The sequence below is a fragment of the Marmota marmota genome, unplaced genomic scaffold (genome assembly GCF_001458135.2).
Source record: "Marmota marmota marmota unplaced genomic scaffold, marMar, whole genome shotgun sequence".
NCBI classification, from domain to species: domain Eukaryota; kingdom Metazoa; phylum Chordata; class Mammalia; order Rodentia; family Sciuridae; genus Marmota; species Marmota marmota.
In genome coordinates, this window is record NW_025999900.1 from 10,544,297 (window position 1) to 10,569,818 (window position 25,522).

At 39.1% G+C, this 25,522-nt stretch overlaps 1 protein-coding gene across 7 annotated transcripts in view; it reads left to right on the plus strand.

The window, feature by feature from the left end:
- The window catches only part of Nin (ninein), a 103,053-nt gene that overhangs the window by 41,355 nt on the left and 36,176 nt on the right, over positions 1–25,522 (plus strand). For all 7 annotated transcript variants that reach the window (XM_015490874.2, XM_048798607.1, XM_048798606.1 and 4 more), the window contains exons 5-15: positions 7,972–8,011; positions 10,494–10,684; positions 15,752–15,898; positions 16,357–16,524; positions 17,005–17,141; positions 17,451–17,591; positions 17,863–18,037; positions 20,591–20,701; positions 21,073–21,162; positions 23,298–23,436; positions 25,288–25,409. In XM_015490874.2, the coding sequence (XP_015346360.1) occupies positions 7,972–8,011; positions 10,494–10,684; positions 15,752–15,898; positions 16,357–16,524; positions 17,005–17,141; positions 17,451–17,591; positions 17,863–18,037; positions 20,591–20,701; positions 21,073–21,162; positions 23,298–23,436; positions 25,288–25,409 (1,461 nt within the window). The remainder of the gene's footprint in view (positions 1–7,971; positions 8,012–10,493; positions 10,685–15,751; positions 15,899–16,356; positions 16,525–17,004; positions 17,142–17,450; positions 17,592–17,862; positions 18,038–20,590; positions 20,702–21,072; positions 21,163–23,297; positions 23,437–25,287; positions 25,410–25,522) is intronic.

The window sequence follows — 25,522 nt, forward strand, 5'->3', positions numbered from 1 at the left end:
TCTCTCTCTCTCTCTCACACACACACACACACACACACACACACAAGACTTTAGGACTTCGGTGTCCCAGTGAGTCTTCCTGACTTGATCCCAGAAAGAATTCCCTTGGAATCTAGTCCCACTTTCTTCCAGAACAGTTAATTAATTAATTAATTTTTTGGTACCCGGCATTGAACTCAGGGGCACTCAACCACTGAGCCACATCCCCAGCCCTATTTTGTATTTTATTTAGAGACAGGGTCTCACAGAGTTGCTCAGGACCTCGCTAAGTTGCTGAGCCTGGCTTTGAACTCACAATCCTCCTGCCTCAGCTTCCCAAGCTGCTGGAATTATAGTCATGCACCCCCATACTTGGCCAGATCAACAATTTCTAATATTTATTTTCTATTAGATAACAAATCAAATTAATTTTAATAATAATTAAGCATTTTCCAACTCTCCCATTAATTATGCTCCACATAGAAAAATAGTGTTAACTAGCCATTGAGCAACTCTAATGAGCAGGAAAGATATAAAAATATCCCTTCCCTTTGAGGACTTTGAAATCCAATAAGCTAAAGCAGTCTCCCAACCTTGACAGCAGAAGAGGCTTACAGCTCAGACTCTTCGATTCTACATTTTCATACACCCGCAGTACTAAAGAATTTTTGGCAATGTAGTAGGATATGTATGCATTTAAAAATTGTGCATTCATTCCTGTTATCCCCAGTACTTACTTGTAGCATTTAATTGCTTTTAAAGATTAAGGCATTGATTTGCATTCTGGTTGTGACAGCCTGCCACTGAGCAGCTTGTCCTTGAGTTCAGAATAGAGACTGGGAGCTGAGCTGTCAGGCCCTCCTTTGCCTTTGCCTTCAAAGGCAGCAGAGTGGGAAATGAGTCTCAGTCCCGGGAAAAGTGTGTCCTGTTGAAACAATAATAGCCAGCCCTCCTGGGCACACTTAGCTTCCAGTACCCAACTCAGACTTTATAAATATGTAGAACTATGAGTGAACCATGCCACCGACACTGTGTACTAAAAAGTCCTAAAATTTTCATTATAGGCATTCTCCCTAAACAGATTGCTGTTTTTTGTCAGTGACTCATTTTGCTAAATGTGCTCCCCTTTTAAAAGGGATATTCCAGCTCAGTTTCTCTGGGGACCTTTGCTATTCTAGTAAGTTTCCTTCCTCTTCTCTTCAGGCTTGCAAGGCCCTCCCTGTTCAAAAAAGAATCTGCTTCATGCTCTGGGGCTGCTGAGATCAGCTAAGCAACCTCTGCCAGGAAAGAATAGCCCTGTGTGTGCCCCCATAATCATTTTAATTAGCCGTACATTCTGTGGGGCACAAAGGTCTGCACTAGAGCAGATGGCGTGTGGGGGGTGGCAACTGGGCTATTGTGGGTAGGGGCCGTACCAGATCCAAAGCCTGCAGATGCTGGCCCGGCCTTGGGGCTGGAAGCCGGGGATCTGAGAAACTCAAGCCATCTGCTCTGCAGTCCACCAAAGCAGGTGTCCCTCTAAAAAAACATTCCTGAAATTGGTGTCGTCTATGTGACTGAAGTGTGCAGGGCACCTTCATCCAGCTGTAGACAACCCAAGAGCCAGCCACAATGACCAGCATGACACTGAGATGCACAGTGAGCGCAGGGGCTCCCCTTTATCTTCCTGGGGGGTTGGGGACTGCTTTCTGAAGCAGACATTTTAGGGCTTGGCAACCTCTGACCCTTTCCCCTGTGTTTTCTCTCAATGGGGCTGTTGACCAGTACACTTGGCATGGTAATGAGGAAGCACAGGACAGTCCCTGCCAGCTGTGGCAGCCCAGGGGACATTGTCTGTAGGGGAAGGTCCCCAGGGGAGGCTCTGATCCTAAATTAAATCAAAGTTGATTGCTTCATCACAATCACCATGTCAAAAACTGTAGATTTTGGTTTGTTAAGGTAGAACTGATGAAACATACATAAATGTACATATTCTGTATGTTTATAATATATACATGATGTTTTAATATATGTGTACATTGTGAGATGATTAAATCAAATCAATCAACATATCAAAACAGTAGTTTTAAAGATTCTCTTCTGAGTTATTCTTACAGCTGACTGTGGTCTGTCTGCTATTTCTTCTGCCCTTGTCCTACTTTTGAACATACCATTAGGATTCATATTTGTATTTCTCATTTACTTCACAAATGTTTAGTGCTTAAGTCATAGCAGGCACTCTTCCAAGTGCTTTCCAAAAATGCAGCCTAACTTTGGAGAAAGGTATTGCTACTTATGCATAAGGAAACTGAGGCACACAGAGATTAAGTAGCTTGCCCAAGGTCACCCTGGCAGTAAAGGTCAAAGGTGAAAATGAACCCAAGGAGTACAGCTCTGAAGTCCAAACGCCTAACCACATCATGGTTCCAGCTGAAACGATAATGATAGCTGATTTTCCTAAGTGCCAAGCACATGCCTCCATGTCCTTAAGTATGTAAGAGTGTCATCCCACTTGGCAGATGAAGTACTGGAGGGGTCTCAGGAAGTGGTTAAGCCAGACCAGTCTCCCTGCCAAGCCCCTGTGCTTATCCATTCTGCAAAAACTTTGCCCACAGAGTTGGGAGGGGCTGAAGTCCTACAGAATAATGTTTAAGTGCCTTAATAGCCGTTCTTTCTCCAGTGAGAGGCTACCTAGGATTTCAAGAGGAAGAAATGGAAAATCCTTCCTCATGAATGCATCCAGCAACTGTCCCTCCCTTCAGCCTGGCTCATCCAAAGATTTTCATGATTATATCCCTTCCAGTGCTTCTGGCAGATCAGTGTCTAGAGGCCACCTGCCAGCTTTCACTATGCTGGGGAAACCATCAGCAATTAAAGGACCCTGTTCCAGAATGATGCCTCCTTTTATTGGTGCTGTTCAGTAGCTGAATGATCTAATCCCCCAACCTTCTAACCTGCTCTCCCCTCCTTCCCCAGTTTTTTAATGGGAATAACTGGCTCCAGGCAATGAGAATGAAAATAAATGAGCTGTGAATGAATTGGATCTCCCCCCTATACACACCCCACCTCCTGAAATTACAATTTAATAACAAACTTCCAGCCGCCATGTGCTTACCTCCCTCTTGTTAAAGGAGAAGACCTTCAGTGGAGACTGGGGAGAAGCATAGCATATATCATATCTGAGTAATAAATTTCGTCTCCAGCTGAGGTGGTCTTGGAATGAAAATGTGGCCATTAGCATAAGCTTGCTTCTCCTAGCAGGATGGTTTCTGTTTCTTACAAAGGGCTGTGGGAGAAGTGCTTGGGAAACTGTTTCCCCTAGACTTCAGAATATATTTAAATCACCCCTTACCTCACCACTCCCAATTGCCTCAAGAGTTTATGCGAGACTTTTTAAGTGAAGGTGCTGCCTGGGGTTCAAAACCTGTACCATACTTTGGATTGGGCTATTTCAAAGGGGATAGTCTCAGTACCCCCAGACAAGTCTCAGGCGAGTGTCTCAGATCTTTCCAACTGCCACTAAGCTTAGGGGGCACTGGCATTAGTAGCCTTTGCATTCAGGCTCTCACCAATACTTCTCCATCTGTCACAAGACAGGATGGCATTGCAGGTGTTGCAGAATGGGACTTACCAAAGGGAGGGAACTTCCTTCCTCCATCCCCATCCCCAAGTCACACGAGTTAATTTATTTAGTGAGAACTTGAGGGCAGTTGGGCAAAAGAAAGAATGAAAGTTGTGCCTATTTATATTGCATCAACAGCATTTATAACAGTAGAAGAGTAGAAAATTGTCTCCCATGGTTCCTCAACCAAAATGTATCTATTTTTTCTTTGGGGTGCTGTATACAAAGGATTGAACTCAGGGGCATTAGGCCACTGAGTCACATCCCCAGCCCTATTTTGTATTTTATTTAGAGACAGGGTCTCACTGAATAGCTTCCACCTCGCTTTTGTGGAGGCTGGCATTGAACTCACGATCCTCCTCCAAGCTCCTGAAATTATAGGTGTGTGCCAACGTGCCCCGCCCAAAATGTATCTATTTTTATTATCTCTATTTCCTTCCAGTCTTTGTCTGTTTGTGTAAATAGTTTTGCCAGCAGTAACCATAGGGTAGATGGCATTTTTGTTATGCTCTTTCATTTGTTAGGATTTTTTTTCGTGTTCCTACAGTTTCTTAATTATTCTTTTAATGACTACATTATGATGTATCATTATATTTTATGCCCCTATTGTTGAATATTTAGGCTGTTTTCAATATTATATTGTTACAAAAAGTGCTACGATACACATATTTATGCCTATGGCTTTTTGCTTTCTATCTCTGATTATATTTCCTTTGGATAGTAAGTAAATTTATTGCGTCAAAGAGTATGAATATTTTTATTGCTTTTGACACATAATGCCATTTTCATTAATAAAGGAATAATACCCATTTACATTGCTACAAGTAATATACAAACAAATCTATTGTTTACATTCTTTTTTAATATATTTTTTATTGGTTCTAATTAGTTTTACATGACAGTAGAATATATTTTGACATATTATATATAAATGGAGTATAACTTCTCATTCCTCTGGCTGCACATGATATAGAGTTACACAGGTCATGTAATAATATATGCACATAGGGTAATAATGTTTGATTAATTCTACTGTCATTCCTACCCTCATGCTCCTTCCCCTTCCTTCACTCCCTTCTGTCCAATCCAAATTACTTCTATTCTTGCTCCCACCTTATTATGAATTAGCATCTGCATATCACAAAAATTTAGCCTTTGGTTCCTTGGGGTTGTCTTATTTTGTTTAGCATAACATTCTCCAGTTCCAGCCATTTCCCTGCAAATGCCATAATTTCATTCTTCTTAAGAGCTGAGTAATATTTTATTGTGTATATGTACCATAGTTTCTTTATGCATTCATCTTAAACAGGACTATTTTAAACTATAATAGTTGTAATAGGAGTTGTATCTTAAACTTATCTTTTGCTAATTTAGTACAAACTATTATGATTTCTTGGTTTAAATTTATACTACTTTGATTGGTACTGAGATAAACCTTTCCCCAAATTTATTTAATTTTGTTGCCTCTTATGTGAATGGTCAATATTCTTCGCACCTCTGCTGGAGGCTTGACTTTTTTCTTATAAATTTATATGAATAGGGGAATACGTCCTCAGGCCTACCCAAAAGACTACTTTAAGTTTTTGTTTTTTTTCTAATATGTTTTAGTTGTCAATAGACCTTTATTTTATTTATTTTTATGTGGTGCTGAGGATCAAACCCAGTGCCTCACACATGCTAAGCAAGCATTCTACCACTGAACCACAACCCCAGGCCCTACTTTAAGTTTAAACATAGTAATGAAAAATATTTCTACAAATATAAATTTCATGTCTATTATGCGCACACCTGGCCAATAAAATAAAAATTTTACATTGCACAGGCACAATTCTAATCCCTTTCCCCTTACCTCTGTGAAATCTGTACTATACTACTTTATTCCCATTTTGTAGATAGGTCAAGAAACTTGCCTAAGGTCAACCTGATAGGTAAGTCAGGATTTGATGCCAGGCAGTCTGACTCCTAGATCTATGCTATGATCTCCATACTTAATCTCTTATTAGTTGGGAGTGAGAATTGAAGAAAAAAACCAGCAAGCATGCACTGTCCCTGTCAACCTGAAATATGCACACAGTCCCATAGATGGTGATATGTTGGAAAACAGTATATTAGAAATTCTATGCACCTTAGTTCTTTTAACTCAATTTTAAAGTGAATTAAGATGTGAATGAACAAAGTTAGTAAATCAACTTTTGTGTAACAACACATAATTCATTGCTTTAGAAGGTGTTACCAAGGATTCCTTGCAGGTTTGCATGTTTCTAAGTAGGAATCCCAGCTGGAGCTCTCTTTCTGGTTTGGGTTCAGAGATAACATATCTCCTAGCATTTCTCCCATCCGTGTCTGCTATTAAAAATCATCTCATTTGTGGTTTGAGAGGTTTTATTTTGACCTACACTTCTTAGATCATAAACCGTATTTGATTTGTTGTAGGTTGGTTTAATGGATTTAGTTCTAGAGTGTTTAAATGTTGAATAATGAATTTTCATAATTGTGGATACCACAGCAGAGTGAGTATTTAAATAATTTGCTCTGTTGAATAAGGAAATAAATATGGAGGGACAGCAGGCAAGATACTTTTACTAGTGGGGCTTTATTGATTTAAATTTCATATATAAAATACAGTTGAATTCTGACTAGCAATAAGTAAAGAAATCCATGGAGGACTGTTGACTCTGCCACTCACCCCTTGTTCCCACCCTGCCTTGCACACCACCTGCCTTTATCACCGTGAGCTGATAAAACTGTAGTTGTGAAAAAAATCAAGGTCACACTGTGCCTACTGATTCATCATCATCCCCTTTGTATGCTAGTGACTTTCAATTGTAACCTGAATGAGCCATGGTGAACATATTCATTTGGAGTTATGGCCTTTTGGTGCCTTCTGTGTGACAAGAATACTCTGTCTGAGCATTGTCAATTTGAGGTTTACATTTAGGCCAGCTCCTGAATCTGTGCTATTTCCAGTGTTTTTGTAAGTGAAATAAGGAGCTATGAAATCATGGTAGCTACTTGACCCTCACTTAAGAGAACTACAGGGAGTGTGGAGAATGAAGTAGATGTGCTTAGGTGGCCCAAAAGAAGAACCTCAGCTCAGGCCAATTTGAACAAACTGCTGAAAGACAGTGTTTAATCCAAGGATTTTTCAGGTGGCACTCCATCTGCCATGAGGAATCCAGGTCTGGAGACAGGTGGCAACAAGGCCTGTTTTTGCTGCTCAGTTTATTTCAGGATTCAAAGAAATTAATTCATCTTAGATAGTTTGGCCTCCCCAGAGAATGGGCTGGTTTTTTGTTATCAAAGTCACCTACCTTGACAGAGTTATATTTTTGCCAGTGGTCACAAAACCTCTCAGTAGAAGTGGGAGCACTGGGCAGCTGGCTGCAAAGGCCAAAGCCACTGAAGACCTATGTTTGCAGCTGGTTGGAAGAAGATCTGTAAAGTGGGCAATGGTGGATTTTGGTCCTGACTTGTGCCCTTGGCTGGGTGGTTTTGCCAGTACATAAACTACATGCTGTGACCCTGGGGAAGACTCACTAAAAAGTAGAAACATAGCATGATAAGATGGCTAAATGGTCTAATTCAGATAAGGTTTACTACTTTTACTGAAATTTACTGGTAATATATATTTTATTTAGCTCAAGCTTTCTAGCCTCCCATTTTTTGGTTTGCATTTCTCTGCTCACTGTGCCACAGGCACACAAAGCTTATTCGTACCCGCTTGCTTCAGAAGCAAACAATAACTGCCCCTTTTTTTTCACTCTCTCTAGTTCATCCTTGGGGGTCTCAGCTTAGACCTTGCTTCTTCTAGGAAATCTACCCTGTCTAGTGAGTCTGAAGTGTCTCATGTAGGCATCATCACAGCATCCTAAAATTCCCTATCACAGCACTTAAAACATCCTCCTGTGTACTTCCTGTTTTCTTGTCAGCTTGTCCTCATTAGCATATGCACTTTGTGAGGCAGGAAATGTGTTGGCTCTCTTTATGACTGCATTACTAGGACCTAGCATAAAAATAAGCATTCAATACACATTTATTGAACAAGAAGTTCATAAATGCGTGCATACAAAATCTTGTTTTCTTAATGGATTCCGAATATTTACTTCAGCTTACTTTAATGGGTTTTGATAGGTTTTGCTGTTGAATAAGTGACCTCCCAGATGAGAAGGACAAATCCTTATAACAGTCTGCAGAAGACCATATTCAGTGTCATAGGAATCATCTGGTTAACTGAAGAGAACCCTCCTGGATAGAAGCATTGGCAGGCCCTAAAATCATGTGGCCCACCCAGATGATGATTTCAGAGCCAGAATGTAATCTGGTTTAGGAAAAGCTAGGATTTCTTTTTGAATAATTTCAAAAGCACACTAATCATCTCTTGTCCTCCGTAGCACTGGAAGACGCAACGCGGTGAGGAGTATGAAGCAGAAGGTAAGAGCTGAGCATGTGGGGACCTGCTGGGGAGGGGAGGGCTGGGCTGCCATTCATAGAGCACTTCCCATACCCTACCTCCAGCATCTTATGCTGGAGGCTAGTTGAGAATAAACATTAGGAACAGAAGCCACAGAAAATTCAATTGCAGTTGATAGCTCATAGTTTTAAACTCCTGGCTTTTAACATCATGAAAAAGATGGCAACTACAATGTGACTAATTTCTCTTGATACAAACCTTTTAATTAATTGAACAGCCGTAACCTAAATATTAACCTAACCTAAATAGCATTTTAATATGCATCCCTTGCAATTTCAAATGTATATAAAAAGCATTGGAACACAATTGATCCTCTGACCACCAGGTGGCACTGAGGTCCAGCTGACAAGCTCTCAAGCCACTTCACTACCTATCTGGGATTAACTGTGCTTAAATGTATTTACAACACGTTCTCTCTAGATCTCCGTTCTTCCCGCACACAAAATTGTGCTAGTAATTATCTCATGTTTAAGTGACAACTTTAAAGACTCTCTAATATGTAAGTGGACAATTTAGAAGTAGAGATTTTTTTTTTTTTTTAAACAGAGACTTGACATTTATTGTGCAATTTTATCCCCAACAGAACATGTGGCATTCTAGAGGTATATGAGGTAATAAAATCAATACTCCAATTAGAACACCTGAAATAATTGGCTCTAGTAACAAATGTCTCTTATAATTAAAAATATTGAATGTTTAAAAAACTCTTATAACATTTTAAGTTCCTAAAAGAAATGTGCCTAACACTTAAAAAACAACTTACTCTTCTATATAAATTGTTCACAAAATTTTTTCTTTTCTATTCTATATTACACTATGCATTTGTAGTTTTATTAACATTTCCCTAATGGGTATTAACTCTACACAGTACAATCAAATAGAAATTATTCATAGAGAATCCACAAGACTCCAACAATAAAAATATTAGGATCAATGGATTTGTCACAGTTTTTCCACAAGTATTCATCATAGAAAATAGAGTAAAGGCAAGTTGGCCCCAATGTTAGGCTGCTACATGAAATTCTCGAGAGAGGCATAAAGGCAATGCTTAAACTGGGCAGGGTCAGGCTGGACCAGTGACCTTGAAAGCTTTGTGACCTACCTCTGGCATGCCCTGTTCCTAAGCTCGACCAGGCCCCTCATGACCTTGGCATGCTTGAACTTAAAAACACAGCCGAATTGATGTTAAAGCCAAAACTACAGGAAAAGATCAACTTACTGTATTTGCCTACAAAATCTTCACAACCATTTTCACAATGACATTGTAAATTAAAACACTCTTCCACACCTGACTTAACTCTAAGGCTACAAATACAACAAATGTAAAGACAATGGAACATTGGCCGATGCCCAGTGCCACTTCTAGGAGCCCCCAAAGACTGTCATTTCACCAAATTAGATTTTTTCCCCTTTTTATATCCCTATATTTTAATACTAGGACTATAAGACAAATGTGAAAGAACTAGCAGTTTTAATCTACTCACTTCTTTTAAATTAAAACTTTTCTGGTCTTCACAGATTGTTAGGTCAAGTTTTATGCAGGAACCTGGGTAGTTTTCAGAGGATACGTGTTTTGTATGCTCTTATTTAAGTACAAACAAATATCAACTTTTCCTTGCTGGCTTAAAAAAAAAAAAAAAAAAATCCACCTAGAAGTGTAGATAAGTTTTGAGAACTGAGCTTTGACTACCAGGGAAAACTGAACTGGTCATCCCACTTACTGAACCTACAATGATCTTGATGGATCACTCGGGGCAGTTTCCTTATCCACACACAGTGATAATATAGAAGTAGAGATTTTTAATAGAGGATAAATATTCTTGACATTTAAATAAGTAGTTTGATCTCTGTCTTCAAATAGAAATTACCATTCATATTACCAATAATAGGAACTTGAAACTTGCAACCTGTAGTTCTTTGAAGTTGGATTGTTTGTTTTCTATAGGTCAGAATATTCTTATGTGCAGACTTTGGAAAGAGGCAAATCTTGAGATGATCATCATGAATTTTTTTTTTTCTTAGTAAAAGATGCTCTAGTATTTAGATAATAGAAATAAAACTGGAACCTGTAGTTGTTCAGGGCCTGGAACACGTTAGGGTGGCTCTCGACCAGCCTTCTCATGTGATCAGATGACCACCTAAGCTTCTGATGTTATTAGTTGGGATAAACCAGTATGAGTGGTACTGCACAGGAAGGATGTTCTTTACTCAGTTTGACTGCCATGGAGCAAAAAATTATCTATTGGTTCTAAAAAAAAAAAAAGTTTATGTTGGAACATCAGGACCAAATAAGAAGGGGGGTCAACATTTCTTATAATATTCAACTTTTTTAATATAATATTTATTTTCAAAAGTACTTTTTTTTTTTTTTTTTTGAGAATAGGCATTCACTCTTTCTTTGCACTTCCTTTGGAGACAATACTGTGTGCACTCTGATTTCAGGCCAGCTACGGTTTTGGAACCCAGATGACTTGAGTGCCTCACAGAGTGGATCTTCCCCTCCCCAAGACTGGATAGAGGAGAAACTGCAGGAGGTTTGTGATGATCTGGGGATCACCCGGGATGGTCACCTGAACCGGAAGAAGCTGGTCTCCATCTGCGAGCAGTATGGTTTGCAGAATGTTAATGGGGAGGTAAGCATTGTAGTGTTTTGATTCGGGAACAATAATGATGATAAGCTCCTAGCTGGCCACAGGCAGGGACAGCCATACCATAGCTTCCTGCAGCTTGTTAGAGACTATTTTCTTTCCTCCTAAGAAGTCATTCTTGAAGATATTGTCTTTTGAGGGATTCATATTATTTTATGAGAAAGAAAAACTGATACTTTGTGCATACTGTGTACCCCTTACAGTGCTAAGCCTGTTACCCTGTATGAGACTACCAGACCCTAGCTCTTTGAGCTATGATATTAGGAGATGTCAATCACAAAGGAACACATGGGAAAGCATGGAGGAAAAATTAAGCAGGGAGTTTCACACATTTAAGTTGGGGGACTATTTTGAAAGCCAGGCTGTTAAGTTTAGGTTTTTAGACAGAATATCTCAATGCCATCCCTGGATCCTTAAGCAGATTGAGCAATATATGGGAAAAGTTTTTATGACTTGTTCTAAACCACAGAGGAGCTGGGAGTTAAGGATGGTCTCGGCTGCCTTTGCCTATTGTATGAGAAGAGCTTTGGGTTAGCTGTCACAACCAGGGGTCATTACCATTTTCTGGTCATGAGGAAATGGAAAAGGGTAAGTTGGTTGTTTGAAAGTACAGAGTCTTAAAAGAGCCACCCAAAGAGTCTCACTTGGTAACATTTCAAACTTTACATTTTCTGAAAAAATAAGAAGGGCTCTATAGGACTAAATGCATGAATAGCTGTGAAACATAAGAATGTAAGTAATTCCAAGAGACGTCTTTCAAAAAGCTAAAAATAAAGATTAGGGTGTTAGAGGTTAGGGCTACAGTCGTAGCTTTGGGGTCTTTGATTATAATGATATTTGAAACCCTGCTATCTGCTCACTCCATAAGTGGTAGTATTTTCCTATCCCCTCTCCCAAAGAAATTTATAATCAAAAACTTCCCAGTATCCTGGTTTGCAGAAAATTTATTATTTTATTTTTAATGTTTTCTTCCTCACTTGTATATGTAGTCATTGTACACTACTTGACTGCTTTTTTAAAATTTATATATGACATCAGAATGCATTGTAATTCTTATTATACATATAGAGCACAATTTTCATATCTCCAGTTGTATACAAAGTATATTGACACCAATTCATGTCTTCATACCTGTACTTTGGATAATAATGATCATCACATTCCACCATCATTAATAACCCCATGCCCCCTCACATCCCCTCCAACCCCTCTGCCCTATCTAGAGTTGTCTATTCCTCCTATGCTCCCCCCCTCCCTACCCCACTATGAATCAGCCTCCTTATATCAAAGAAAACATTCAACATTTGGTTTTTTGGGATTGATTAACTTCACTTAGCATTATCTTCTCTAACTCCATCCATTTACCTGCAAATGCCATGATTTTATTCTCTTTTACTGCTGAGTAATATTCCATTGTGTATACATGCCACATTTTTTTAATCCATTCATCTATTGAAGGGCATCTAAGTTCCACAGTTTAGTTATTGTGAATCGTGCTGCTATAAACATTGATGTGGCTGTGTCCCTGAATTATGCTGTTTTTAAATCCTTTGGGTATAGACCAAGGAGAGAGATAGCTGGGTCAAATGGTGGTTCCATTACCAATTTTCCAAGAAATCTCCATACTGCTTTCCATATTGGCTACACCAATTTGCAGTCCCACCAACAGTGTACTAGTGTACCTTTTTCCCCACATCCTCAACAATACTTATTGTTATTTGTCTTCATAATAGCTGCCATTCTGAGTGGAGTGAGATGAAATCTTAGAGTGGTTTTGATTTGCATTTCTCTAATTGCTAGTGATGTTGAACATTTTTTCATGTATATAGTGGTGATTTATTTTTCAATGGTGGCTTTTTAAAAAATATTATTTTAGTTGTTGATGGGCCTTTTTTTTATTCATTTATTTTTATGTGGTGCTGAGAATTGAACCCAGTGCTTCACACATGCGAGGCAAGCGCTCTACCACTGAGCCATAACCCCAGCCCTCAATGGTGACTCTGAGTCATAAAATTCAATCATCCTCCTAATTTATAAACTAGTGCAGTACCCAGAACCTGGGGTTGTTTTTGCCAAGAAATATTGCACAAACTTGGATTATTTATCCAAAAACAATTCTTGGAATAAACCGTAGTCATTATATAAGAGTAGTAGAGTTCCCAAAACCTGGGAGAAGAAATAAAGATTTTTTCCTCTGGTTTGAGTATGAATAAAGGATTGCTTATTAAACACAACTTTTATTTAGCGGTTTCTTTCTTTTTTTTTTTTCTCCTAAAGAAAAACTGTGTGATTCTGTAGTGTTTTTTATGATTTGCTCTAAGCCACAGAGGAGCTGGGAGTTAAGGATGATGTTGTTAACATGCCACTTGGAATCCTAGATTTTACAACTGAAAGCCATTTGAGCTTTAGTCACCCCTTCATTGTATAGATAAAGACAGTAAGGTCACTGCTGCCCACTGTTGTCTTGAGGGGGAATAGGAGCCCCTCTCTTACAGCTCTAACTAGCACTTTGCTTTCCAGAAGGGAGGACAACTAAGGGGTAGAGATGGCAAACCAGCATCCCAGATGCCACATCTAATCCCAAAGTCATTTTCTTTGGCTGGCTCAGGGTTTTAAAAATTGAACTGTGTGGTACACTTTAAGTTTGGGAGATTTTCCTTTAAAAATCCAAAGATCTTGCCCACTTCTGCAGGCCGTGAGATGTAGTAGGCTCCTTGGGAAGGACATGTGGTCAGGTGTCCAGTGAGTTCTCACCACTTTCCAATGTCTTAAAACCACCCTCTCCATTGTCTCCATCATCTTCTGGGCTCTGCTCATATTTGGGTTTTTGATCTCTATCCTGATACATTATTTCCTAACTCACACATTGGAAAATCAACTATTTAAAGATCTGGCTAGTGCATCATGGGGAGCAAAAATGTCCTTGCAGTTCTAGATGTGGGTCTAAGGTAAAATGTGCCTTGCTAGCTTCAGCCAGGGCGCCTGGATTTCATCATAACTTTTGGTTTGGTGGTTCTGAAAGCCTTCTCCTCCTCCTTCTCCTCCTACAGGAGAGTGTTCTTAAAAATAAATAAATAAATACACACACATATATATTTTTTATTGGCACATATTAATCATACAGAACAATGGTTTTCATTGTGGCATATTTGTTTATGCATTTGATCAATTTTAGTCCCCGGGACTTTCTCTTGCCCTCCCCTTCTTCTTCCCCCTGATCCTCTTCCTCTTCCTTTCATTTTCATGAGATACCCTTTATTCCCTCCAGATTCCACATGTCATATTTCATATGTAGTAACTTGTCTTTCTGAGCCTAGCTTATTTTGCCTAACATGATATTCACCAGTTTCATCCATTTTCCTGCAAATGGCTGACTAAAACTCCATTCACTATATATACATTTTCTTTATCCATTCATCTGTTGAAGGACACTTAGGCTGATTCTGTAGCTTGTCTATGATGAATTGTGCTGCTTTAAACATGGGAATGCATGTGTCACTATAGTATGCTGACTTTGACACTTTTGGATAATGCTGAGGTGTGGTGTAGTTGGATCATAGGGTAGTTCTGTTTTTAGTTTTTGGAGGATCCTCCATACTGATATCGGAGAGTGTTCTTTTGGTTGATGAAAATGAGACCAAAAAGCTAAGGGATGTTGGCAGCCTCTGCAGCTTGTCCTAAATGCCTTTCCATGGATTTGATTACCAGATTCTCTGTTAGAAACTGTTACTTGTTCCAAAGATTTCCACCCTTTAGAATAGTTTCCTTGTTTCAGAGTCCTCTCCAGAATGGAGACAGATGTTTCCTATTTGGTGTGAGGGGTGTGGGGGGGAGCATTGATAAAAGAGATGCCTCCAGCACTTACATAAAGAACAACATCAATCATGAGATGACACAAATCATAGCAATAGTTCAGATTTAAGAAATGAATATTAAAAAATTTGAGGATGTGTCACAGAGAATTTAAACCTATGTTAGAATGGACTTAGTTATAAGTTTTAAGGCCACAAGAATAAATTTGTTGTTTATTGAATCTTGCTACTCAGTGACCTGGGCTTCCCCTAGGAGCTTGTTTGAAATGCAGAATTTCAGGCCCCTCCCTCAGACTTACTATAGCAAACTCTGCATTTTAATAAGAACCCCATGTGATTTCTATTTTGTTCATGGGAGGTGTTTTCCTTTAGGAAAAAAAAAAAAAAAACCTACCCCATAAAATAAAGGGACACTGACTTCCAATAGGAGATCTTTGCCTTTAACCCGTTTCTTGGGGCTGCAATGATGCACACTGCTCTGTTCCCCTTCCCCTTGCCTGTGAGGCTAAGGAACAGACCATCTCCAAGGCAAGCCTCTGAATGGGGCTGGGGTCCTTGTTATATGATGAGGACCACTTGATTATTCTCAAGAGGGTGTAAGAGTCAGTTGAAGCTTCCTTGTCTTTTATCTCTTGGAACACACACAAAACCTGTCTCACCAAATCTTTGTCTCTTCTGGGCTAAAACAAAATTCCAGCACATACAGTGTTGTTCCAAGTAAGGTTCTAACCTCCAAGTATGGGTTTCAGACCCGAACTCTTAAGTCATTACGATCTCTCCCAGACCAAATTATGCTGTGCTAGTGAGCCAATTTCAAATTTTTATATAAGCCAAACGTCACTTAGAGTCACCACAGTTTGCAGGTGTGAAGAATGTCCTATTAATTTCTACTATTATAATGCTGGAAAGCTAAATCTTTATTTTTTAAGTAAAATTTTAATTTGCAAGTACATGGCATCATTAAAGATTGCCTACTCTAGGAGTAAAGAAAGTTAATTGCTACATTCTATTAAATTATGGAGATGTTGAAAATGGAATTTTATTTAGTTTGTGTGAGGGAGAAGGTATATCAATACTGGAAAGGAAAGTGCATTTAGTTCAAATGAGAGTAAAGGGACATAATTATATTTCTGGAGTCTTAGAATCAACAGTGGTGTTGATTTCTGTTGGCCAGAAGTAGATCCTGGGCCTTATGTTATTTTCAGTGAAGCATCTAAAATATGTGATGACTCTCTTTCAGATGCTTGAAGAAGTATTTCATAATCTTGATCCCAATGGCACAATGAGTGTAGAAGATTTTTTCTATGGCTTGTTTAAAAATGGAAAATCCCTTACACCGTCAGCCTCTACTCCTTACAGACAACTGAAAAGGCACCTCTCCATGCAGGTAAGCTTTTTCTTTGTAAGTGAAAGCTAGAACCCACTTAGTAATTTCTAATTAATTAATCTGTTGTCTGAAGTAAAATGCCAAAGAGAGAGCGCAAAGCAAAAGGAGAATAAGAAAGACTAACCTGTCAGGAAGAAAACTTGGGTTTGAGAAATGACCATAAATTACAGAGTGGGAAGGCCACTAATTATGTCTCTTGATGTCAACTCAGGGTCAGAGAAACCTGGTGTTAAATAGAGAGACAGCCCATCTATGTCAAAAATAGTTGTTTTTGATAAGCTTTGTAGTCTTGGCTCACCTGGGAACAGAGATCAAAGGCACTGCATGAAGTATTTTTTCCTAGCAGCACAAATTAAATTCTGCTCTCTGTGGTCAGCACTGACCAGTTTCAGTCTTGACCAGCATCTAGTTGAAATGCCTGGAGTCCAGCTGAGCTTGCTGAAGTCTCTCTTTTCTAGTCCTTTGATGAGAGTGGACGTCGTACCACAACCCCATCGGCGATGACGAGTACCATTGGCTTTCGGGTCTTCTCCTGCCTGGATGATGGGATGGGCCATGCATCTGTAGAGAGAATACTCGACACCTGGCAGGAAGAGGGCATTGAGAACAGCCAGGAGATCCTAAAGGTGTGGCAGTTAAAATGGGAGGAAAAATAGCAAATCTTGGAAACTTTCAATTTTTTTTGAAACTCTTGATTCATTGTGATTTATCTTTAATGATTATTCTGTTCACAAGCTCTCAGATAAGAGGTAACTTTTCCTACCCCCTGTTGCTAACTACTTTCCATAATTTTAACCCCAGAGTTTTTGACATGAGAAATATGCTTAACTGATCTCCAGCTGGTAAAGATGAGAGCTCTATTATTTGTGTTTATTTATAGTATCAGTATTTTTTAAAGAGAAACAAATAAACATGTTATATTTTCTTTAGGAAAAAACTGTTCTGTTCTGGATTGAAGATTATTCTGAAGTAGTCTCTAAAGAAATATAATTGCCCAATATCTAAGCTGTATTCAGTTCTCCAAGTTTATGTAACCTTTACATTTTTTGCTTTCAGAAGGTAGATCTATGGTTTGTCTTGAAATTGTGCTATGTTCTGATTTCCAGGCCTTGGATTTCAGCCTTGATGGAAATGTCAACTTGACAGAATTGACACTAGCTCTTGAAAATGAACTTTTGGTTACCAAGAACAGCATTCACCAGGCAGCTCTGGCCAGCTTTAAGGCTGAGATCCGGCATTTGTTGTAAGTCGAGTTCTCCTGTTCCGTTCGTTCCCTTTCCCACCTGTCCAACAAGTCCGGTAAACAGTTTTACATTCTGTGTGCATAATGTGACTAGTCCTCCATATCTGTTGCACAGATCTTCCTTAAACTGTAGGAACTTAGTCTGGCATGTAGGCTTTTGAAGGGAACTATGGAAAAGCTTTATGTTTGGGGTGGGGTTTGGTTGTCTTGGTTTTGTTTTTGTATTAAGCAAGCCAGATAAGAGCTCTTCGGGGTCTACTTGTTGCTTAGAAATAGTTTTCTGTTAACTCAGTGTATTTCTGATTCTAGGGAACGAGTTGATCAAGTGGTCAGAGAAAAAGAGAAACTACGGTCAGACCTGGACAAGGCTGAGAAACTTAAGTCACTAATGGCTTCGGAAGTGGATGATCACCATGCAGCCATAGAGCGGCGGAATGAGTACAACCTTAGGTGCGAATGGTTGGGCAAGGGCCAGATCCTTTCCCACCTGCCAGGCATAGGGCCAGAACAGAGCAAGGGATGCTTTGCCTGCCTGCCTGCCTGTTGGGCCACATCTGGCTGCAGAGATTTAGATGTGGTCAAGCCTCAAGGAAAGCAAGACACATTAGACATTTTCTCAAAAGTGCTTCCAATCTCATTAACTCTGTTTCCAATGTTGATAGATCCACGTAGGGAACTCCAGGGGATCTGATGGATGCTTGTCAATTTTTCCTCCTTACAGAAAACTAGATGAAGAGTACAAGGAACGTATAGCAGCCTTAAAAAATGAACTCCGAAGAGAGAGGGAGCAGATCCTGCAGCAGGTGGGCAAGCAGCGCTTGGAACTCGAACAGGAAATCGAAAAGGCAAAAACAGAGGAGAACTACATTCGGGACCGCCTTGCCCTCTCTTTAAAGGTAATCTCTTTAAAGGCTGGGATCCCTTCTGCATTTGCCACATGCAAAGCTTTAGCTCTGAGAGGGCTAGTCCACACAGGGCTCACTCTGATACATTTGCCCCACCATGTCATGATCCAAACATGGCAGGGACCCTGCTAGGACCTGGATTTCAGGGTTATGCAGGCTTCTGGTGTGCTGATAGTGTTGTATTGGGTCCTCAGGGATGTTGGGCACTTAACTGACACCCTCATTCCAGTATCTGGTCCTCTTAGCCTATCTGTATCTTCAGGTCCTACTTCCCCTTCTCTGCCCACCTACCTTGTTCTCTGCAGATAAACTTACCTCTTGCCACACAGAGGCCTCTGAGTTTCTGTTTAGCTTCCATATGTGCCTCTTCTCTCATTTGTCTTCCCCGCTTTCCTCTCTCTTGGTGGAGGAGTGGACATTCCTTCTCTTTATTGGACTCACACAGAAAATATGATGCAGGAGCTCTAGAGTCAGACGGCATGGCTCAAACATGGGTGTCAGTGTATACTTAGCTGAAATTACTCAAACTGTTTCCTAATGTACAGATGGGCACCATAATAACATTTACCCTTTGAAGTGGGGGTTATATCAGATGATATGTGTATGGTATCTGGAAAATAAGTACTTTGGAAATGCAACCGCTGCTGTTATGAAATGTTCCTGAAACTCCGTACATCAAAAACTGAGCCAATTATGACTCCTAATCATGCAGTTCTTTCAACTCCTGAATTTTCTCCCTAATCAATGTCATCACCATGCACTATAAGTTCCAGGAGTTAAAATTCTCAGTCATCATCACTCATCAGTTTCTAAGTTGTGTTGATGCTCTGAAATGCCTCTCAGATTTATCTCCTTCCTCTGCATTTCCCTAGCCTCTGATTAGACTCTGAATTCATCATGATTTCTTAGCTGATTATATGGGCCCTAACAGTTCTTTCCCCATCTCTCCTACCTTCATATGGCTATCAGTAACCGTAAAGATCAGTTATAATCATGCTGATAGTCTTTGTCAAAAGAAAAAAAAAAGTGCTCATATTTGAGGCCACTGAAAGAGTTCCCATCCTCATACCTTTCTAGCCTCAGCTCCTGCCAGCAACTCCCAGAACCATGCCCCTACCCCACTGCACTCAGAGACAGAACACTTTTATGCTCCTTCACTGTTTTCCCTGATACTGTAGGCTGTACCTTTTCATTCCCATTACCTTTACTCTTGTGTCTTCATAGTGCAATTAACTCTTGCATCATAGTTGTATCCATATCTGCTTCTCTTCCTGAGCTCCTGATTGTTCCCTGTAGTCAGTATCTGTCTGATTGGGCATCTTTCAGAGTACCGGAACAGTGCCTGATAGGTAAAGATTGTTCCTTATTATTTTAGCATCATAAGTTTAGGTACACTTTGAAAGGCTAGAGTATAGAACTGGCATTTTTAGGGGAAGGTAGTATTTTTTTTTAAATGCTTCAAGTACATTTTTTTCTTTACTCCATATTGCTATGTGAGGGTGTGAACAAGAATATGTTAAAAATATACTGGCTCCATATTCTTTTGGCAAAATGTGCTTTGGAAATAACATTCTTCCAATCAGTCTTTACCATTGGAGAAGAAAATATGTCAAATAGCATGTCTGGTGGTTTTTTTTTTTTTTTTTCAATGTGAGTAGAAATCTTTCTAAAAAGTACTTTATGTACAGATCCTTTTAAATTAAATAAAACTTTTTGTGAGTTTTGGTTGATGTTATCTTATTATAACTTAAAAAATGTATAAATATGAACCACTTAAATGTATAGCTTTTACATCCTTAAACCAAAATTAATTTATAAATCAAACTATAATACCAGTAAATGAAAATTGATTTTAGAGTTACTCTAATTTTTTTAGTTTTTCTGAGTTCTCTTTTGTTGGTGGCTGGACAAATTACTTTGTAACAAGTTTTCCTTCATTGGACAATACATTGAGAATATTTCATTTAATTTACTAAGTTTCACTACAAGTGAAACCCACGTATTTAATTCATATGCATTAATAAGTATAATAAACATCCTCAAAAAATACTCTAGTGCAGTGCTGTTCAGTAGAAATAGAATACAAGCCAGATATGTAATTTCAAATTTACAAATGGCCACATTAAAAGGTAAAATTCATTTCAAATCATTTCATTTAGTCCAATATCTCGAAGGCATTGTTTTAAATTGCAATCAGTATACAAAAAAATTACTGACCTATTTTATATATATTTGTGCTCTGCAAAATCTAGTGTATATATTACACTTACGACTCATCTTTGTACATATTTCAAGCACTCAGTATTTACATGTGACTGTTATTGGCTAACATATTGGACACCGTGTTCTATGAGATTTCTTTTAAAAAGGGCAGACGTTTGGGCTGTGATTTAGATATCAACTTTTTTGTGTTTATTTTCATTTCCATTCAAGATGGGCAAATTTTCTTAATCGAGAACACTGACTTATGCTTCATATAAAATGATACAACAGTTTGCTTATTTCTTAATCTGTGCCATATTTAATTTCCCTAAATTTCTTCAGGAAAACAGTCGCCTGGAAAATGAGCTTCTGGAAAATGCAGAGAAGTTGGCAGAGTATGAGAATCTGACAAACAAACTTCAGCGAAATTTGGACAATGTGTTAGCTGAAAAGGTAAATCAGTCTAAATCTGATTTCCTGATGGGCTGCCCAATGTGTCTGTCTTTATTCAAAAGAGCAGAAGCAATGCCAAGAACATTTTTATTAGGGAATTATTTGGGTACCTAAAGGAAGTTGTAACTTTGCAGGGATATAATTTAGTGAGTGGTTATGAAGGAAAACATTGCCTGCCACCAAGAAGTCATCCCTGCCTGAGTTGAACACATTGTTCTCGTATGTTCTCCCTGTCTTCTGGTTGATGATGTTTCTGCTTAAATACTGCATTCCTCTCATGCTCAAGAGCCTGGGTGACACAGAAACTGATATGTGATAGGTCAAAGAAGGGCATTTGGGGAAAATGACAGTTTTGCCCTTTCACCTTCTAGTTTGGTGACCTAGATCCCAGCAGTGCTGAATTCTTTCTGCAAGAAGAAAGGCTGACTCAGATGAGAAATGAGTATGAGCAGCAGTGCAGGGTGAGTGGCTGGAGAGAACACGTGAGTGCAGGAGGGGGGCATGCATGCAAATCCCAGCTCACCGCTTCTTGGCTATATGACCATGAATAGGTCACTTCAACCTGTGGGTGCCTCACCTTCTCCTCTAGAGGGCTGTGAAAACAAGAGTACCTACCTACTCATCAGGTGGTTGTGAAGATTCAACGAGCCAATGTGCAGAGCACTTACATGGAAGTTGGCTATTAATATTGTTAGTCAGTGTTCAGCCAGAGGAATGAGAAGTTGTGCTCCATTTGTATACAATGAGTCAAATGCATTATACTGTCATGTAAAACTAATTAGAACAAATTTAAAAAAAAAATATATATATATATAGTTAGTCAATATCCTGCATCAGGGAATCTGCAAACTGCATTTAGGTCTGCTTTATCTAGATCAGAAGTTACTAGTGCTTAGAGGAAAATATAATTTTAAGCCGAGTAGAGGAATATGATATTGCCATGTTGATGTGCTTTTTCCAAAGTTAGCCTTTCCTGATTGATCATTGCAGCCTAATGTGGCGTAATTTAGTTTTGTCCTGTTTTTTTTTTTTCTTTTTTTTAAATTTTTGAATAAGTTCCTTTTTTACAAAACAAATGAAGCAGAAGCCATTCAAGTGTTTCTATAATAAACCATTCCCAATACCTACCAGGAGAGATAAAAACACTCTTTTAGAGGAATCTCTTTTTATTTTCCTAAATTAACTTCCATAAGCTTAGGAATTTGGGATTTTTTCCCCCCTTAAACCAGAAATACTAGTCTATTTTAACAAGGTTAACTGAGTTCTACCTGCTTTAGATAAAAATTGCACTTGAGCAGATGTGGGGAAAGCAGATCCCTCCTGATGAGCTTGTTTCTGGGCTGCCTTCTCAGGAGGTGCACGTGCACTTTTGAGAAAAGAAACATTTCTTCTGCTTTTATAATTAAGTTACAGCTCTTGGTCCTAATCAAATGGACTGTTTGCTTTCAACGTCTTTAAATGTAATGAATTCATCAATAAAATTCATCCCAGTCCATTCACTTTTTAAAACAACTTTACATACCATATATTTCACCCATCTAAAATGTACAAATCAATATCTTTTATTATATCCACACAATTGGGCAACCATCACCACAGTCAATTTTAGAATATTTTCCTCACCCCAAGAAGAAATCCCTGATCTACCTAGCCACAGTCACTCCCATGATCACTAGCCCTAGACCATTACTTTTCTACTTTCTGTAGATTTGCCTAATCTTTGCTTTTCACAAAAAAATGAAATCAGATAATGTGTGTACCTTTGTGACTGGCTCCCTTTACTTAGCATGATGTTTCCGTGGTTCATTCATGTTGTTAAGTGTTTCAGTACTTTATTCCTTTTAATGTTGGAATAACATTCTATCATATGGATATATTGTGTTTTGTTTATCTATCGTTGGTTAATGGACATTTGAGTTTTGGAGGGCTTTATGAATAATGCTACTATGAAAATCTGTGTGCCCATTTTTATGAAGACATAGATTTTCATTTCTCTTGGGCATATACATAAGAGTGGAACTGCTGAGTCATATGGTAACTCTGTGTTTAACCTTTTGAGAAACTGGCAAATCTCTTCCATCTTGCATTCCCACCAGTATGAGAGTTCCAGTTTCTCTGTATCTTGGTTAACAGTTATTATTCTGCATCTTTTTTATTTTGGCTATCCTTGTGGGCATGAAGTGACATCCCCTCATTGTTTTTATTTGCATTTCTCTAATAATTTAATGATTTTGTGGATCCTTTTACATACTTACTGATTGTTTATTTTCTTGGGGGAAGTATCTTAAGAAATTTCTTAAGATATCTTAAAGGATCCTATGTCCTTTGCCCATTTCTTATATTTATATTCTTATATTGAGTTCCTTATATTTATTATTGAGTTGTAATAGTCTTTATATATTCTAGTTACAAGTACCTTATCAGATATGAAATTAACAAAACTGTTCTCCCATTCTGTGGGTTGTCTACTTTTTTGATGGTGCCTGTTGAAGCACAAAAGTGTCTATTTTGATGATGTCCAATTCATCTGTTTGTTGTTGTTGTTGCTTGTATTTTGGTGTCACTTCTAAGACCTGTGTGGGTTTTTAAACCCCAGGTATTACAAGACCAAGTGGATGAACTCCAGTCCGAGCTAGAAGAGTATCGTGCACAAGGCAAAGCATTCAGGCTTCCCTTGAAGAACTCGCTGTCAGAAGAACTTGATGTTAATAGTGGCGGCATTGAGCCTGACCAGGGTAAACACATTCAGACATTATCTTTTCAGAGTCTTTGCATTTAATCTTTGCAAGAACTGTGACTGAATGTGAAATTGCAAAACTGGCAATCTGAAGGGAAAAAAGCCTTTGTCAATTCTCATTTTGAGCTATTTCACTTGCGGTCAGGTTTTCACTTATCGTTGAAGTCTGTATGAGAATATGTCCATCTGATTTTTATATGTATCAACAAAGGAATGAAAAAAATCAAAACACTAAAGTATTTGCTTTGTTTAAAACAAACAAACTGACTGCAAATCTAAGAACCCATGCCTTTGGAGTGTTAGAATTCAGACACAGAGCCATTGCTGAATCCTTTCTCTGAGAGTGCCTGGCTGGTATTAAGATGGTTTTGGAGGGTGAGCCAACCGCAAACCACAGAATCTGTAACTGGTTTTCTTATGCTGGCTATGCTAAATGCCTCTGTTGCTTCTGCAGAACAACAAATAAGATAAATAAGGGTTGGTCACCTGTGCCTTTGAGGAAAATTTCCAGGGGCAAGGTTGGAAGTCAGAGTTGTTTGGGAACCATCCGACCTTCACTCCTGGCTCTTTCCCCCATCTTGATAGCCTGCCTTTTTGCTCAGATGCATTGAGTTCAGATTTCAGAAACGGCTCAAAATCAGTTCTTTTGTTATAAATAGCTTTCCTCTCTGCTACTTGGGTGAAAGTACTTTTCTCACAAATATGGTTCATTCCTTCCCTCACCTACTTAGTGTAGAATCAGCAGGGGGTAGAGGAGGGGAGTGGAAGAGGTCTTCAGCCCTTTTCTCTGAATTTTGGCCTATATACTCTAGTCAAGGGTGGAGACCACCTGACTATATGATACATTTCAGCAGCTTTTCCATCCAGCTGTTGGGTTGTGCTCTTCACGGGTGGCCATCTTTGGGTGGTTTATATCCATGTGTTGATTCTCAGCTGGGGATATGCCATATGATTGGAAGCCCAGGTTAAGACTGTCAATCCTAGCTGTGAGGTCTTAACCCAAGAGGGGTCCCTTTCTCCCATCTGCCTATATATTCCCACATGAAAAACTATCTTGGGCTTCCCTGCCTTAGGGGATTGCTACCTAATAGTAGACTTTGTTTTGTAGACACACAGTGTTTTGGCACTAGCTCAGCCTTCGACTTAGTCTTTACCTTCTCGATGTCCTCATCAGTCATCATGGGCAGTTTCAGAGGTACACTCACACGGTGGAGTTGTGAATCCCCACCCTCACCATCCCCCCCCCCAAAAAAACCCTGCCTATATCCAGGTTCCAAATTATGTCCTATTTTTCAGCCAATAATTTTAGAGGGGGATCAATAGGAAACTCAATGACACCAAGTATTCCTTTTTATTGAGTGATGAGCTGAACATCCTGACTCAAGAAGTCTACTCCTCAAAGCCTGGCAGCAAGTATGCTGGCCACTCACCCCCCAGCCACATTGCCCTTGTGCCAGTTTGTCATTCAGTAGTTGTTGGATGGATAGAAACCTGGTTGGCCAAACTTCTCCTGCTATTTCCTCACCACATACCATTTTCATTAGGAGGAGGTCATGTTTAAGCAGTAATTTCCATACCTATGTCTACCTACTGTTTAAAAAGGTATATTCTACTGAGGTTGGTACATTGCCAATACATGAAAGAATCTGTTCATCTTAGTGTCTTGTTTGCCCTAATGTTTGAAAAGAGAAGAGGCTTCTCTTGGCTTCTCTTATTTTCCAGTAGCTCACATCTGGGGAAATTTAGGCTGAAAGTTATGCCTTAGGTAAATTGGGGGTCCCTCCTCAGATGCCAGATTGTGTCATTGAAAGAACCTGCCACAGGATCAGTGGGTCCCCTGTGTTTTTAGGACTGGGTTCTGAAGAATGTAATCCACTCAATATGAGCATCGAGGCTGAGCTGGTCATTGAACAGATGAAAGAACAACATCACAGGGACTTATGTCACGTAAGACTGGAGCTTGAAGACAAGGTAAGTTTCTCTTACCAACCCAGATCCCTAATTTCTTTAATCTCTGACAACCATTTTCATGTGGGGCTTTCCCAAGTCTTTCTCACACAACAGGACTTTCTATGCATTTCTCC